Below are 17,657 nucleotides of genomic sequence, written 5' to 3' on the forward strand. Positions count from 1 at the left end.
GGACTCATATCTGCGGACTCAAGTAATTTAACCATTATTCTCTAACCAGCTCTCAGATCTATAAGTTAAAATTGGCTTGAACACTGTCTTGAATACGACTAATGTAGTGTTTTGGCAAATTTTTCTCTTAGTCCATATAAATTTATTCATTTGACTGCCTATCATACCAGCTTTGTTGATTCTGTTGTCTATTTCCATATTTAATTTACCATCTTCACTAAAAATCGTGCCTAAGTAGCTGAAATGTTTTACATGTTCTATAGGTTCTCCATTCACAACGCAGTTCATCTTTTCGTTATTTCTGACTATTTTTTCATTTCATTTCAGATCTTTTCATTATTTCTGCCAATCGACCAATCTTTGCCAGCAAAGATTGGTTGATTGGTAGAGCCTCTGCTAGTAATGGCTCACGCAAAAAGTTAAACAAGTTTGAGTACGGTTAGTAGTTGAAAGGGGACAATCGTTCGATACTGTTGGCACACTCTCCCTCGATGAGTCTTTGGACTCCCTGGAGGTGTCACATAATAATAATAATAATTTTCATTGTCTTTGTCTTTTTATGCTGACCTTCATACCGCATCTATTGCAGCAGTTATTCAATTTAGTCAGGGAATCTTGCAGACTTGTAGCGGATTTATTTAGAAGTATAACAGCATAAAGCAAAGAGCTGAGATTAACATCTCCAATTTTGATATCAGATATAATACCACTTTCCTTCATAATGTGATCCATATAGATAATAACAGAGGGGATAACGTACATCCTTGTCTGACACCAGATTTAACATTAAACCACCTTCCTGTACTTCTTTCAATTCTAACTGCTGACATACAACTCAAATAAAGACTAAGTGTTGCTTGATATAATGCCCCATTGATGCCATTTAACTGTAGCGTTTTGAATAGCTTCTCTTGGCACCTTGTCATATGCCCTTTTCCAGATCTACAAAACTTAAATACAGATCTTTGTTATATACCATGATTTCTCAACTATCTGTTGTAAAGTGAAAATCTGATCCTGACAGCCTCTATTTGGCCTGAATCCAGCTTGTTCTTCACCAAACTTCTCTTCCACAATCCTTCTCAACCATTTCTCAACTGTACTTGCATATGTCTTACCAGGAACACTCAGTAATGAAATACTTCTGTAATTCTCACAATCAGTTTTATTTCCATTTTTATGTATGGGTACTATGAGAGCTCTACTCCAATCATCTGAAATTTGTCCATCTGTCCAGGCCTTCTGAACTATGCAGTGCAGCCACTGTAAGACTTTTATACCTCCATACTTGAGCATTTCTGGTCAAATATCATCTACTCCTGCTGTCAACTTTAATGAATTAATATACTTTATTTGCGTTGTTAATTCCATAAGCTTATTACCAGTTATGTATGACTAACGTATAAGCCTTGCTACTAGAATTACTCCTGCTGTCTTTCCACATTTTAGGCTTTCGATGGCTTTTTCTACTTTAAGTACTGATATGTATTCCTGACTGCATGCCTGCTCAGAGTATTTTACAAGTGTGCTGTCATCACTGCTTGTTTCATTTAGCAATTTTTCGAAGTAATTATTCCATACTTCAGGATATCTTCAGGAAGAAGCTCAGCAATGAAGGAAACGGTGCTGTAAAAGGAATCTCTAATTTCTTTTACAGCACTCTTTCCTTCATTGCTGAGCTTCTTCAACAACCTCCAGAATATTTTGCCACCTTCATGATATTTATTTTCAATGTTCTTACTAAAGTCCTCCCATAACTTGCTTAGCTAGTTTTACAGAGTATTTAGCTTTCTTACATTTGTATTCTCTGAGAGCACAAACTGACTTATTTGCCAGGAACTTTTGATACGCCAGCAAAGGTTGGTCAATTGGTAGAGCCTCTGCTACTAATGGTTCATGCAAAAAGTCAATCATTCGATGCTGTTGGCACACTCTCCCTCGATGAGTCTTTGGACTCCCTGGAGATGTCACATAATAATAATAGTAACTTTTGATATGCTTTCTTCTTTTCCTTCACTGCCTGTTTAACTTCCTGTGTCTACCATTGAGTTCTGATTTTTCTATCCTTACAAACAACCTCACCACATACCTCTCTGGCTGAATCAGTCAGTGTTTTCTTCAGAGTTTGCCCCTGAATCTGCAAGGTTTGGTTCCTGTTCTCAAACTCTTTCATGTTTTCTTCAATTATGTTTGTGTATTTTAGTCCACAGTTCGCATCTGAGAGCTGCTCAACTTTTATTTGCTTTAAAACTTTCTTATGTGTTATTCTTTTCAATATGAAATTCAATTTTATCATGCTGAAGACTAAATGGTGATCACTTCTCTGTACACTCTGGTGTTCTGCAACAGGGAGAAAACATCACTATCAACAATAGCATAGTCAATGAGACTTTTATTATTCCTTGCCTCTTCTCTCCATGTGAATTTGTGCACATTTTTATGATGGAACATTGTGTTAGTAATAACCAGTCCATGTCCTGAGCAGAAATCCAATAGGTATTTGCCATTATTATTAGCTTTGCTCTTTTCTCCAAATTTTCCCAAAATATTTTTGTATGTCTGACAATCATTTCTTACTCTGCTATTTAGATCCCCAACAAGGACCAGTTTTTCCTTTTTCATTGTGTCAGTTGCTTTTTCTAAAGCCTCAAAAAATTCCTCCACTTCTACCTTAGTAGAATCTCCTTTGGGACCATAGGCACAAATAAGTTTCATTGTCCAGTTCCCCATTCTGATATTTGCCCACATCACTCTACTTGAGACTGCTTGCCATGCAAGAAGATTAGCCTCGTATTTAGTGTTGAATACTATGGCTACGTCTTCTTTTCCTTGATTGTCATTGCCTGAATATAACATTTTGTATTTATTGCTCAGAAAGATCTCACCAGATTTTGTCTTTTTTGTTTCAGTCTCCCCTATTATGTCGATTTGGTACTTATCCAATTCCTCAGCTAACTCCATTTCTTTGCGATTCAAGCTTCTTATGTTAATAGTACTGATCTTGAACTCTGGTGATATTGAGTTGGGGGTGTGTTTTCAGATTTGTTCCAGTAGCTGACTTTTCGCTATCTGCCCTGGTTCCTTGGCAAAAACAATGGGGGCCTCATTTAACTGGTGAAGCCCTAGCCGTCATGAAATTCTGTCATGTTGTACCATCATTTTAAATTGTGGGTCAGTATCCAGGTAGATTCCTAACAGGGTACACCACGAGAAGGTGAGGATTGACATTTGGTCAGAAGCCCTGATCGGTTCTCCACATTCCTTTATAGGCTGTGTGAAGGTCTTTTCTCAGTTATGTAGCTTGGCTTAAACCACAATATAAAATGATGGTACAACATGACAGAATTTCATGCCAGCTGGGGTGTAGCCTGGTTAAACAAAGCCCCCGTTGTTTTTGCCAGGGAACCAGAGCAAATAGTGAAAAGTCAGTTACTGGTTCTGTTGATAGTACCAACTCAACATCATCAGAGTTCAAGGTTGGTACTATCAACATAAGAAGCCTAAATGGCAAAGAAATGGAGTTAGCTGAGGAATTGGATAAGTACCAGATCGACATAATAGGGGAGACTGAAACAAAAAAGACAAAATCTGGTGAGATCTGTCTGAGCAATAAATACAAAATGTTATATTCAAGCAATGACAATCAAGGAAAAGAAGGAGTAGCCATACTAAATACGAGGCTAATCTTCTGGAATGGCAGGCAGTCTCAAGTAGAGTGATGTGGACAAATATCAGAATGGGGAACTGGACAATGAGACTTATTTGTGCCTACAGTCCCACAGAAGGTTCTACTAAGGTAGGAATGGAGGAATTTTTTGAGGTTTAGAGAAAGCAACTAACACAATGAAAATGGAAAAGTTGGTCCTTGTTGGGGATCTAAATAGCAGAGTAGGAAATGATTGTCAGATATATAAAAATATTTTGTGAAACTTTGAAGAAAAGAGCAGAGATAATAATAATGGTAAATACCTGTTGGATTTCTGCTCAGGATATGGTCTGGTTATTACTAACACAATGTTCCAACATAAAAATGTGCACAAATTCACATGGAGAAAAGAAGCAAGGAATAAGAAAGTCTCATTGACTATGTTATTGTTGATAGTAATGTTTTCTGCCTGGTGCAGGACACTACAGTGTACAGCGTATTTGAAATAGGAAGTGATCACCATTTAGTCTTGAGCAGGATAAAATTTAATTTCATATTGAAAAGAAGAACATGTAAGAAAGTTTTAAAATGAATAAAAGTTGAGCTACTCTCAGATGTGAACTGTAGACTAATATATGAACATTATTCAAGAAGAAATGAAAGAGTTTGAGAACAGGAAAAAACCTTGAAGATTCAGTGGCAATCCCCGAAGAAAACATTCATCGATTCAGCCAGATTGGCATGTTGTGAAGTTGTTTGCAAGGAGAGAAAAATAGAACTCTATGGTGGACACCGGACGTTAAAGAGACAGTGAAAGAAAAGAAGAAAGCATATCAAAAGTTCCTGGCAAATAAGTCAACTGGTGCTCTTTGAGAATACAGAGACAAATGTAAGAAAGCTAAACATTGTGTAAAACTAGCTAACCAAAAGTGATCGGAAGACATTGATAAGAACATTGAAAATAAATATCAAGAAGGGTGACAAGATATTCTGGAGGTTGTTGAGAAGCTCAGAAATGGAGGAAAGAGTGCTGTAAAAGGAAGTAGAGATGATAAAGGTGACATGAAAACAGGAGAAAAAGATATCTTTGAAGTATGGTGTAATTACTTTTAAAAATTGCTAAATGAAACTAGCAGTGATGACAGCACACTTTTAAAATACACTTACCAGGCATGCAGTCAGGAATACACATCAATACTTGAAGTAGAAAAAGCCATCAAAAGCCAGAAATGTGGAAAGACAGCAGGAGTAATGATATTCAACCAGAAATGCTCAAGTATTGAGGTATAAAAGTCTTACAGTGGCTGCACTGCATAGTTCAGAAGGCTTGGACAGAGGGACGAATTTCAGATGATTAGAGTCGAGCTCTCATAGTACTCATATATATATAAAAAGGGAAATAAAACTGAATGATGTGATAATTAGAGGTATTGCTCTACTGAATGTTCCTGGTAAGATTTAAGCAAGTATATTTGAGAAACGGTTGAGAAGGATTGTGGAAGGGAAGCTTGTTAAAAAAAAAACAATCTGGATTCAAGCCAAATAGAGGCTATCAGGATCAGTTTTTCACTTTATGACAAAGAGTTGAGAAATCATGGGAATATAACAAAGATTAAGTTTTGTAGATCCAGAAAAGGCATATGACAAAGTGCCAAGAGAAAAGCTATTCAAAACACTACAGTCATATGGTGTCAATGGGGCATTATATAAAGCAATACTTAGTCTTTATTTGAGTTGTAAGTCAGCAGCTAGAATTGAAAGAAGTACATTAAGATGGTTTAATGTTAAATCTGGTGTCAGACAAGGATGTACATTATCCCCCTCTGTTATTCATTATCTATATGGATCACATTATGAAGGAAAGTGGTGTTGAACTCTGAATGGTCTTCTTACTTCGTATCAGCAAATCATTCAGATTTCAACAGGTACAACTCAGCAAACTGAGTATTTAATAGTAGAAGGTACCTTGCATTTAGTTAAAATCAAATAATATTGTGTCAAAGGTGTGAAATTATAAGATAATGAAATATAACACTAAGAATGTATCAGTTTATAAAATTGTAAAGAAGTATAACAGATTGGAATTATATTGTATTGTTTAGATTTTTTTAATGAATTATGAATCAAAATTTACTATTATACAGTGCAGCTGAAATTAACTTGAACATTCCACTGAACAAAGTGTAAGAGTGGGTCCAAAGGTTTGATATGTGTTAGTGTAAGCACCTGAGGCTGCGTAATACTAGGAACAGGTATGCGTAATAACAGTTCCGTGATTCCTACCACAGAAAAAGTGCTGACATCATCGGAGATAGAGACTAACATAGCACCGCACAGGAGAGGATAGGGGGCGCTATCTGATGAATAATATAAGTGATTGCAGGAGGAGGCTTTTTTCCCCCTGGGATTTGAGGTTGTGAGGAGGCCCAATCGAGGTAGCTGTTTCCAGGCAGAACAGCGGGAGAGGATGCGTGGCAGCGGGAAGTTTGAATCGGTCAGTCCATGAAACTACGGACGGAATTCCAGCGCGACGCAGCTAACGCTTTCATTACAAGCAGGTGCTATGTCGTAGATGATCCCATAAAGTCCTCAGATGACAAAGGTAGCCATTGAGTGGATAGAGGATAGCCACTTAGCAGGATTTTAACGCTGCGTGTAATCCAAACAAGGAATCGAACCTCGGGTACTTCCACAACAATATCAACCAGCAGACCCATTCTGTAATCGAGTGAAGGTAATGTAAACGTTTGTTATTTATGTTTTGGGAGCCTGTTTGTATGAAGAAATTTAGATGCAAGAAGTATGAAATGTCAGGACAATATTAACTAGTGAACTCTTTTGATTGTTCCAGTAGGCAGATATCGAGATTGTTTAAAAGAATTTAACAGAATTTTAAAGAGAGGAATTATGAGCCATAAATTAATGATAATTTAACTCAGTGTCCCCAGATTTATAGCGGGAATTGTTATGAGTGAATTGTGTTAATGAAGATTAAGTTTAGCAATTTACTAGATATCAAATTTTGCATGCATTAGGCAGCGCCCTTGAAAGAATCAAGTTTCCTAACATTTTATGTATTTTTTATGTATGATTATGTATTACTTTTATTATATTATGATTATGTATTACTTTTATGTATGATTGTAATCTTAGCAAGAGTGAACTTATATAAGTGTATAATGTATTTTAAAGTTGTAAAATAAACATGTATTTTACCTCAAACTGAGTCTTGCCTGAGAGCGTCAACTCACCACTCTAAAATTACGAACTTGTTGCGGGAGGTAAGGTTAAGTTGAGAAGTTTTGCCACAACTATCTGAAGGAGTTAGCAGGTATTTATATATTTGGGTTATTGGAATTGTCTCCCTGAATAGTGCATTTTATTATTATAGGGCATAGACTGGCACAGTCATAAAAAAAAATACGTGTTTATGCCTAAAAAGGAGATAGGACCAAAAATCCAGGCCAGTACTTAGAGCAACTGCATAGTAAGTTTGATAGATACGATTTAAGTGAATTTGCATAAATAACGACACAACAGTGGTATTAAACCTGATATCAAAATTGGAGATGTTAATCTCAGCTCGGCTTTATGCGGTTGATGTTATACTTCTAAATAAATCTGCTAAAGTCTGCAAGAGTCCCTGGCTAAATTGAATAACTGTTATAATAGATGTGGTATGAAGATCAGCAGTAACAAGACAATGATAATAGGTCGAAGCATGGAAAATATCAACTGTATTGTGAATGGAGAATGTATAGAACAAGTAAAACATTTCAGCTACTTAGGCATTTTTAGTGAAGATGGTAAATGAAATATGCAAATAGACAACAGAATCAACAAAGCTGGTATGGTAGGAAGTCAACTGAATAAATTTATATGGAATAAGAGAGAAATTAATCAAAACACTAAATTAGCTGTATACAATATAGTGTTCAAACCAATTTTAACCTATGGATCCGAGAGCTGAGTCAGAAGTAAAACACTTGACCAAAGACTAGAGACCGTAGATCTGAGAGTCCTGAGAAGATTAGGCATGTGAACAGATGGCATCAATGGCAATATCATATTAAAAATGAGGATATTAGGAAAGAATTTGATATTGTTAGCATCCGGGAATGTGTTAGCAGAGCGTATCTCGGGTGATGTGGTCACTTAAACAGAATGGGAGAGGAAAGATTAGTAAAACAAGTGTTCTCTGTCAGGAAAAAGACCCCCTTGAGGATACCTGTCAGGAATTTGATGATGATGTGTTCTAGATATGTAGTCCTCTTTTTCTGTTCCATTTATTCTTTATTCTTAAGCTTTTTGTTTCAAATTTCATATTCCTTTATCAGTTTTCATCAGTACGATGAAGAAATTTTGTAACTGTTGTAAGCAGTTTCCATTTTTGTTATTTTTAGCCATTTTTGTTTAAATCACATTTTTGCCATTGCCATGTAATAAGTTTAATTCAGTACTTTGATATACCTTTACATCTAGGATAAACTTAACTAGCTTAAAGAAAAACTGATTTGTATCCTTTGGCTGACCATATATATTTATGTGTTAAGTTCAAAAACTAATAAGAGACAAATGTATAAATTTTTCAGTTTGTGTCTTTTTGGTTGTGCAATACTCAGGCAGGCTGTGACTCATTATTACACACCCAAAAACGGTTATGTAACTTTTTAAGCTATCTGTTGTTTTTAAAACTTTGGAAATTTCAAATTGTATGGTGTATAAAATAAGTGAATATTAATTATCCTCCATTTTTAATTATCCACTTAAAATTTTTTTTGCATGATTTTTGTATTTTTGTTGATTACAGTTAGATATTGATTTTCTTTATGTTGCTATTTTTACCTATAACAATACTAGAAGAGTAGAGGAGTGAGACTTAGGAATATCAGAATATTCCTAAGTCTCACCTCCTCTAATCTTCCACACCACCAATTTTTGTTTGTTTAAACCAGGAGGTGAAATGGTTTTGAACCAAAATAAAATGTTCTTCTCAGAACAATTCGAAAGGATTTTTTTCAGTTGTGAATTTTTTATCTATATGGATAGATAAAAGTGAAAGTGAAAGTGTGATATATTCAGTAGTGCATTTGTGTGATATTTCCTGTTGTAGGGTATTAAGGAGAAATTGAGCTCGGAACGTTGTTATCCTGTTGTCAATGGAGGTTAAGTTTTGTCCTCCATCTTTGAGAGAAGTACATAGTTTGGAGTAGTAAAGCCAGTTTGTTTTGTTCCATATGAATCGATAGATGGTTGACTTTATTTGTTTGATGAATTGCACTGGTGGCGTGAGAATCTTTAGTGTATGCCAAAGGACACTAGTGGCTATTTGGTTAACGATTATTGTTCTTCCTCTTGTGGAGGCAGAGGCTTGTATTGCTGCCCACTTTCCTAGTACTTGCTTGAAACGTTTGTTTAGTCCCAGTTCTTATCTACATAAGAGGGCATGCTTCCTAGGTAAATCCCCAGGTATTTGTTTCCCCTCTGCGGACCAGCCAGACATTGGGGAGTCGGTTCGGTTTGTCCATTTGCCACACCACAGTCCTGTGGTTTTATGTGCGTTTAGTTTGGCTCCTGAGGCTGCCTGGTATTGTTGATATGCTATTTGTATATTATGGAAGTCCTCTTCTTTGCGGGCTATAATTGTAACATCGTCAGCATATGCTGTCAGGGTTATGGTTTGGTAGGGAATTTTAGGACAGGATGCCCTAAGCAGCATGCTGAGTCTACATAAAAAGGGCTCAGTAGCAATTGTGTAAAGAAGTCAGGAAAGTGGACAGCCTTGTTTAATACCTCTGCTATATGGTACAGTTATGGTAAGCCTGTTGTTTATTTTCATGCAAAAGTGTGCCTTGCATACAACATCTTAATAGAGTGAATGATGCCTGAGCCAAAGGCTTTCAAGCAGCTGAAGAGGTATAGATGTTCAATGTGGTCGAAAGCTTTTTCTTGGTCTAATGTTACAAGACCCATTGTTTCACTGTTGTTGTTGTTGGCTATGCTTATGAGATCTCTTATGAGGTGTAAGTTTTCATGGATAGATCTTCCAGGGATGGAATAACTCTGATGCCTATTTATTATTTCGCTCATAGCGGGTTTAAGTTTGTTGGCAATGGCTTTTGATATAATTTTACAGTCGGTGTTTATGATGGAGATGGGTCTCTAGTTTCCCAATTTTATCGCATCTCCTTTCTTTGGAATGAGTTTAATCACAGATGTTGTCATATTAAGTGGGAAGCCATTGGTATTTGCGTCGACAAAAATTCTGTAGAGGATAGGTCCAAGCTGTTCCCAGAAGGACTGGTAATACTCAGTGGTGAGCCCGTCAATGCCAGGAGATCTATCTTTAGGTAAGGAGGTGCAGGCAGTTGTCAAATAGTGTAGCATAATGTGGGGTTCTGTATTTCGCCTTGTTGCTGGTGAGAGTCTTTTCACATCGGAGAGAATTATATTTGTGGCCTCCATAGATATTGAGTTGGCTTGGTATAAATTTTTATAGTACTGCAAGGTATATAACAGGATTTCGTCATGATTTTCTATGATGTTTCCACTATCTGTTGTTATAGCAAATATAGTGGTGCACTCTTGTTGGCATTTTTCTAATGAGAAGAAATACTTTGTGGGTGCATCTGTGAAGTTAACGTGTTTGCATCGTGCTCTTATTAGCGCTCCTCTTGCAGAGTGCTCTAGGTGTGAGGGTATGGTAACTTCTAGGGACCGGTATTCCTCAGATTCCTGATGATGCAATTGCTGTTGTTGTTGCAGATTTTTAAGGACTGAATGCTTATTCAAATTCCTCTGGTGACTATTTTTGGGTAAATACCCTAACTTTGGATTTAAAGAGTGACTGCCACTCAGAAATTGATTGGAAAGTAGGCATATCTCTGATGAGAGTTTCGATATAGATTTTGGAGGTTCTGAGATATTCTGTATCATGTAGTAGGCTGTTGTTAAATATCCAGTATGCTCCTCCTTTGTGTCCACTGTGTCCAGGAATGCAAATGCTCAGAACAATGGAATCATGGTCTGATGCATGAGATGGATGGTATGTGACTCTCCTGACATCGATATCGAGCCGTGCCTTGTATAGGTCACTGGTAGCACCACCTTTGGCTCTCCAGGAGAACACTTTCTCATGTGGGTGCAAGTGTCTGAAGGTATCAGTCAGCTCGAAGTTATTTATTACATCCTGGAGAAGCTGAGCTAGTGGTTGTTGTTCTTGGCATTGTTGTCTGTCCGTCGCAGGATCCAGAGTACAGTTGAAATCCCCCTGCCAGTATGATGTGGTCATTGATCTCGCTGAGATGGTTTCGGACGAACTCTAGTACCTGCACTGCAAGCTGTTCGCTTTGTGGAATGTATATATTAATGATATGTATTTTCTTTCCTGTCTGAGTTTTAATGAGTACATATATAGCACACCCAGGAAAGGTATCGATTATTTCTAATTTTAGAGTGCTGTTTTGTTGAATTCCAATGCTGACTCCTGATCCATGAAGTTGTATGGATCAGGACAGTGGTGCATGGTATATGGCCAGTTCCTCCAGTGTTGATCTGAAACTCTGCTGTTGCAATGGAAGTTTGTTTCCTGCTGCATAACTATTTCTGGCCGGCAGGCAAGGATATGCTGCAGGACCAGCCTGTTTCTCAGTGGTGTGGCACATCCTCTAGCGTTTAGAGAGAGAAGGTTTACTGAGGTGCTCATTATTTTATGATTTAGTTTTATTTTGGTGTGGTAATCCTCACTTCTTTATGGATATTTATGCTGCTGCTGAGATTCAAGCCCGTTGATCAGATAATATATTCTTTTCCTGAGATTGGTGGTTTTTCTTCCTCTTTTTCCTGCCAGAACTGTTCTTAATTCTTCCAGGTGGGTGATAAGGCCACTGATGTCGGCAGTGTAGTCATATGCTGTCAGCAGTTTTTGTGAAGAGCCTTGAACTTTTTTAAGAAAGCTCTGAAGCTGCTCATTTGTAAGTGGGCCTTCAGTGTGAGGAAGACCTGCATTTCCAGTTTCCTCTTCGTCATCTGAGGACTCAAGAAGCTCGATCTCTTCATCCCCCCCCCTCTACAGGCTGTAGGGAGGGTTCCGAAATGCTTGGAGGCAAAGATTCATTGTTGCAGCTGCGCTGGTTCGTCTTTGGCTGTTTTTTCGTTTTTGTTTCTTGCTCCTCTTCGTTATTTTTATCTTTATCAGAGTTAGTTAGTTGTCTGTGTTCTGTTTCCTTTTCTCTAGGATTGCTTTTAATCAATGTTGGTGGAGGTTCTTCCGAAAGTTGGGTTTCGTTATTGCCACCACTTGATTTTGTCTTCTCAGTATTCAACTGAGAGTTGTTTCTATGAGACTTTTGTTGATTGTTAGGGATGCTCTGTTTTTTTGGGGTTGGCTGCTTGTGATTCTCTGATCTGCTAGGGTTGGTAGTATTGTTAACCGGTTTCTCATTTTTGGGTATATAGTTATGCTCGTTTATCTTGATAAACGGGCATAACTTCCTTACATGACCTTCTTCGTGGCAGTAAAAGCATTGAGTAGCAACAATAATATAAAAGGTGTAGGGTACGCCATCTATTTCTATGTTGATTATTTTAGGCATGGAGCCGATTGTGTTGTTGCCAAAGTGTATTAGAGCCTGTCTTCTAAAGCTCTTGATGTGAGCAAATTCAGGCTTAGTTGTAGAGGCACGTAGCGTTTGGATTTTACCTGTCACTGCACCGTATTTTGAAAATAATCTGCGAAGCATTTGATGGGTTATTTCCGGTGGGACATTTGACACTATTACTTTTGTGGGAGGTAGCGTGATTGGTGAGACATTCACGTGTGCATGCTTTGATGTTTATTCCCTTTTCAATTAATGTCTCAGACCAAGATACATTGTTAAAGTATATTTGTATGGTTCTGGCAACTCTTGAAATGTCAGTTATACTTTTTGCTGGAACATGCTTCACTACTGCGTCTAGGTACTTTTCTAGTGGGATATTTTCGATTGCGAAAATTACTATTCCGTTGTCTCGGGAAATGCGGTTGGTTAGCTGTACATTTGCACGTGCGGTGGTCGTCGTCCCAGTATTAATTCGTGCGGAGGTATTAGCTACTATGTTGGCATAAGAGAGAGAGTACTGACCTTTGTCCATTGTTGTCTGGGGGGGCTGAGACTGATGTCTTTTCTTTCTGTGGAGCCGTGGCTGTCTTTTCCTTGGTTTTCGGAATCCTTAGACCTTGGACCGATTCCTGCTGAGCTCGGGCGTAGACCGGCTGCTGGTGGTGATATGCTGGGGTTTTTACTGGCCATTGCTTCAGGCGAATCCGGGGAAATGTAAGCTATCACAATTTCCCGGCACTCGAGGGCATACCATTGTAACAATAACCGAACGAACAATGAAGATTTTAAAAATTTAAAATAACAAATTTAGAAACCTAATTTTATAGTGCGATAGATCAGGTGCTTACGATTACACAGGTATAAAACTGGAAGTTGATTTAAGTATTCGACCACACAATATTCAACTTTAGGCAGGAGTGACCTTGGACACATCCGCACCCTTCCTCAGATAGATAGATAAATCCATATAGATATCCAGATAACTATCCACTTATCCATATAGGTACAATTTGTTCTTTCCTTTGAAGATATATTTCCAGATTGGAGCAAAAAATTTCACTTTCAGAAAATAATGTTCCGTTTGAAAAATGTGCACATGCATGTACATATACACTGCTTGGATAGAAGTCAATGGACAAAGTGCATTGTGCCATATAATAAGTCACGTGTTTGTAGCCAGTATAAATTATGATGCTTCCAAGTGAGTGTAACTGTGTCTGGGTGAAATAGCTGCAAGAAGGGAACACATGGAGTTAGAATGAGGCATTGTGACATCATGCCATGTTACAGGCCTATCTGTTCAGCAAATTGTTGACATATTGAGCATCCCAGGTCAACAATTAGTGATACCATATTGAGATGGAAATGCAGGGAGTCCACTGCAAGTGCATCCACCACACTCATCAAACATGACTGTAGGGTGCTATTAAAGATAATATGTAAAAACTTCCATTCATTGGCCATCATGTTGAATGTAGAGTTCTGAGCATTGACTGGAACATGAATCTGGAAAAAAAAAAAAAAAAAAAAAAATCAGAACCGAGGCGCTCAACATAGGTTTCTGTAATAGGACTTCAATATGCAAGCCCCACATTATCCAGACCAAAATGCAGCATCATCTCCAGTAGTGGAAAATGATTCATTCACTCCATAACTCCAAGCATGATTCATCATGCTTGGAGTTATGGAGTGATAATTCATGCTACACTCCTACTGAGTGGATGGATGAGTGTGGCAGATGCCCGGTGAACATCTCTTACCAGAATGCATAACCCCAACTACAAAATTTGGAGGTGGCAGCATGATAGTAAGGTCCTGGTTTATTCTTGGATCTCTGTTTGTGGTGCCACAAACATTGAACTCCAAGAGGTTTCTGAATGTTCTGGGCAATGTAGTACTATCTACTTTGTGGTGTTGCCATGGAACTGACCATTATCTCTTTCAGGAAGACAATGCATTGTGTCATAGGGCTGCTGGTGTAACTGCACACTTTGTGAACATCAGCACATCATCACCACACTTGACTGGCCTTGCCTTCTCAGAACTTTGATCTCACCCTTATTGAACATCTGTGGGATGAACTGGAGTGTCGGATGAGGTCAAGGGACATCTACCTCACAACAGTCCAGGAAGAATGGTCTGAAATTCTCATTGATCAATATCATACGCTTGTGGAAAGTATGCCCCATAGGATTGCTGCAGTCATTGCAGCGAAAGGGGAGAGTACTACATCTTATTAAAGTGGGTGCGATGGCTGTTACTTCCTCACACTATGATATTCATTGATTTCTTTCCATATACTTATATTGTTTGTATATGTGCGTGTGTGTGAGTATTTGACACAATAATGTGAACACCATTGTTATAGGGTTTAATGTTATTAGTGTATGCGCTACACTGTAAAAAAACAAAGAATACAAATATCATTATTTTTTTCTTTGTGTTCTCTAGGTTGTACGTCAGTGTAGTACAGGTTGTGCTCAGCAACAGTTAGTCTGAGCTGTAGGTGAAACTGGTGACTTGTTAGACTTCCAAAGAAGACAAATCCTGGGTTTGACTCCTTGCACTTCCATCTCAGTATAGTAAAAATCTGGTTGACCTGGGATGGCCCAGTTTGTAAACAAGTTGCCAAACAGATAGGCCTGCAACATGACATAGTATCACAGTGCCGCTTTCAAACTCTGTCAGTTCCCTTCTTGCAGCGATTTCACTCAGACATAGTTGCACTGACTTGGGAGCATTATATTTCTCCAATTTATACTGGCTACAAACACATGAATCGTTACATGTAATGATACACCTTGCCAATGGGAGTGTCCATTGACTTCTTTCCAAGCACTGTGTGTGTGTGGGGGGGGGGGGGACATGCACACAGTATATGTTTATCCCCCCCCAAAAAAAAAACAACGTTCCACATTGGAATAATTGTCTTAAGACAAAAAAAGGATTCATTCTTCAGATGTTTATTTCAACCTCTGGTTTAAACTTATTGTTCATGTTTGCTATTCCACATCCATCCCTTATCTATTCACATAAGAAGGACAGGCTTCATCCTGTGGTGCATTCACGAGCGTATGAAGCTATGTGTCCATAATTTAACCTGTTTTGGACAGACAGAACGATTGTTAGTATCCTTCTGCAGGAAGATAGGAAATGCACATGCTACTATCATTATGGCAAGTCAAAATTTGGTTTAGTCAGTTCTTCACATATAGCTAGAAGGAAAAATTGAAGTCCTGCATAGAAGCAAATTTAGATGATATCAGAAGAAATGTTGTCTCCTAATCTTAAGTATGGCTGCATTAATTTACCTAAAACCTAGATGACTGTAATTTTATTACCTTCACCATAACTCATTAGTTGCAGTAGCATAGAGCTTGTACATTAAAAGTATGAATACATTCTTAAGGAAAGATTACTGAATTCCTGCAGAATACTATAAAAAATATAGCACGCTGTGTTTCTGAAGCACAGAAATCCAAACATGATAGAGACAAATTTGGACTCTTCAAGATGTGGTGTTGGAGAAGAGTTTTGAATAATGTTGCAGAGGTTTTTTAAAAAACAGCAAGAGAGAAATTTTCAGTATTCGGATGAAGATTGAAATGGATAGGCCATAACTTAAGATATGTCAATCTGCTCATAACAGCAATTGAATGAAAACCAAAGGGAAGAAGACCATGAGAATTCCCAAGAAAAAGAACATTTATCCAGCAACTCGAAGACAAGAAGGCGATTTTATTGAGATTAGACACTTGGCAAATGACAAAGCTATTTGGAAAGAGAGAGAGGGTGAAAGATACTGTCAACCTGTTCAAATGCTTTGTGTCCCTGGTATGGTGGTTTAAATCTAGCAAATCAGCACACCTCTTTATGTGACTCCCATTCATGGAAGGTTGTAAACTACATTACATTCATATCCTGGTGAGTTAAATTTATTTTTATTATTTTTTTATATTTGTTTATTTATTTATTTTTACATAATTCAGAAACTCCTGTAGAGATCAAATGCAGTATTTTATCAAGCCATTTCAGTTTTCCTATAGTGGAGTGGTTATTTATCTCACACAAAATGAAATTCATTTTCTACCTGACGTGATGAATTCTTAGTTCATTTTATCCTGATGTGGGATTTGTACATGCCCTTAATTTTCACCGACTTCGACTGAACATTTTTCCTGTGGGAAATTTTTGGTTTGGCAATCAGTCTCATGGGAATAGGGAGCTGATTGCCAGATAATAAAAAGAAACTTGAGTCATATGGAATAACCTACTTCTCTATGGTATATGAAAGTATACTCAATCTACATAATATTGTATGTGGTAGCTGTATTTATGAATGACTTTCTATTTCTTCCTTTGCAGATGATGTGTCTACAATTATAGCATTGGGATCAGCACTTCGATTCAATGGTGGTGGACATATAAACCATTCTATCTTCTGGCAGAATCTGTCTCCTTCTGGTGGAGAGCCAAAAGGTATTGTTAATTTGCATTTTTATAGCATAGAATATTAAAAGTAATTATGTATTTTCCAAGAATGTTAAACTTTTGGAATGCTGAACTGGACTAAGGTCACAAACTATTTTCAGCTAAGATACAGACTAAATTTAAACAAAAAAATAAATAAAACTAAGCTAGCTTCCAAGATTTAACTTTGATAATTTTAGTCACTCATAGCCAGAAACAATATGAAGAAGAAAGATCATAATGCTGAACAGAATGAAGTAGAGAAATCTTAAAGAGATAAAAACAGATGTAATCAGTATTGCAAATAACTGTCTAGGATCATCACGTTGCTTAAATCATCATGCTGTGGATGGTCAGTTTCTGAATGTACAAATGAAAATGTGGTGAAAGTTATGGAAATTGTTTCCATTAACAGGTGAATAACCACTAGGCTACTCTCTATACAGCTTGGTATCGATAAGGAAATGGCCAGGTTAATCTTAGAAAGAGATTTGTTTGAGGTTTGTGCTGTGCACACATTGATACACAAACAGAGAGAGAGCACTGGGTTGCATGTCAAAATTTCATATTTCATCCATGCAGTTGATCAAGATCATGATGTGTTGCAAAGAATTGTTACCGGTGATGAAAGGTGGCATTTTCAGTTTGATCCGGAAATGAAACATCAGGGCATGGAATGTCTTCTCCCCAGCAGAAGAAAGCCAGGTTGCAAAAATCATGTGTCAAGACAATGAGTTTTTTTTTTCAATGCTGCTGGAATTGTCCATCACGAATTTGTTCCTGAGGGTACCACAGTGAACAGTCAGTATTATTTAGGAGTAATACAACATCTGTATGCCCTTTTCTGACATACATGCAGTATGTCAGAAAAGAAGTGTTCCACAACAATTGGTTTTTGTTGTGCAACAAACATGCCCATGCACTGTGCATTGCTTGTAAAG

The 17,657-nt window shown here is 37.6% G+C and overlaps 1 protein-coding gene across 3 annotated transcripts in view; it reads left to right on the plus strand.

The window, feature by feature from the left end:
- Sod2 (superoxide dismutase 2) overlaps positions 1 to 17,657 on the plus strand; it is a 54,900-nt gene that overhangs the window by 26,586 nt on the left and 10,657 nt on the right. For all 3 annotated transcript variants that reach the window (XM_090409437.1, XM_090409438.1, XM_090409439.1), the window contains exon 4: positions 16,612 to 16,725. In XM_090409437.1, the coding sequence (XP_090265563.1) occupies positions 16,612 to 16,725 (114 nt within the window). The remainder of the gene's footprint in view (positions 1 to 16,611; positions 16,726 to 17,657) is intronic.

The sequence above is a fragment of the Typopeltis vanoorti genome, chromosome 19 (genome assembly GCF_054136105.1).
Source record: "Typopeltis vanoorti isolate ZY-2024b chromosome 19, IOZ_Tvanoo_1.0, whole genome shotgun sequence".
Classification (NCBI taxonomy): Eukaryota; Metazoa; Arthropoda; class Arachnida; order Uropygi; family Thelyphonidae; genus Typopeltis; species Typopeltis vanoorti.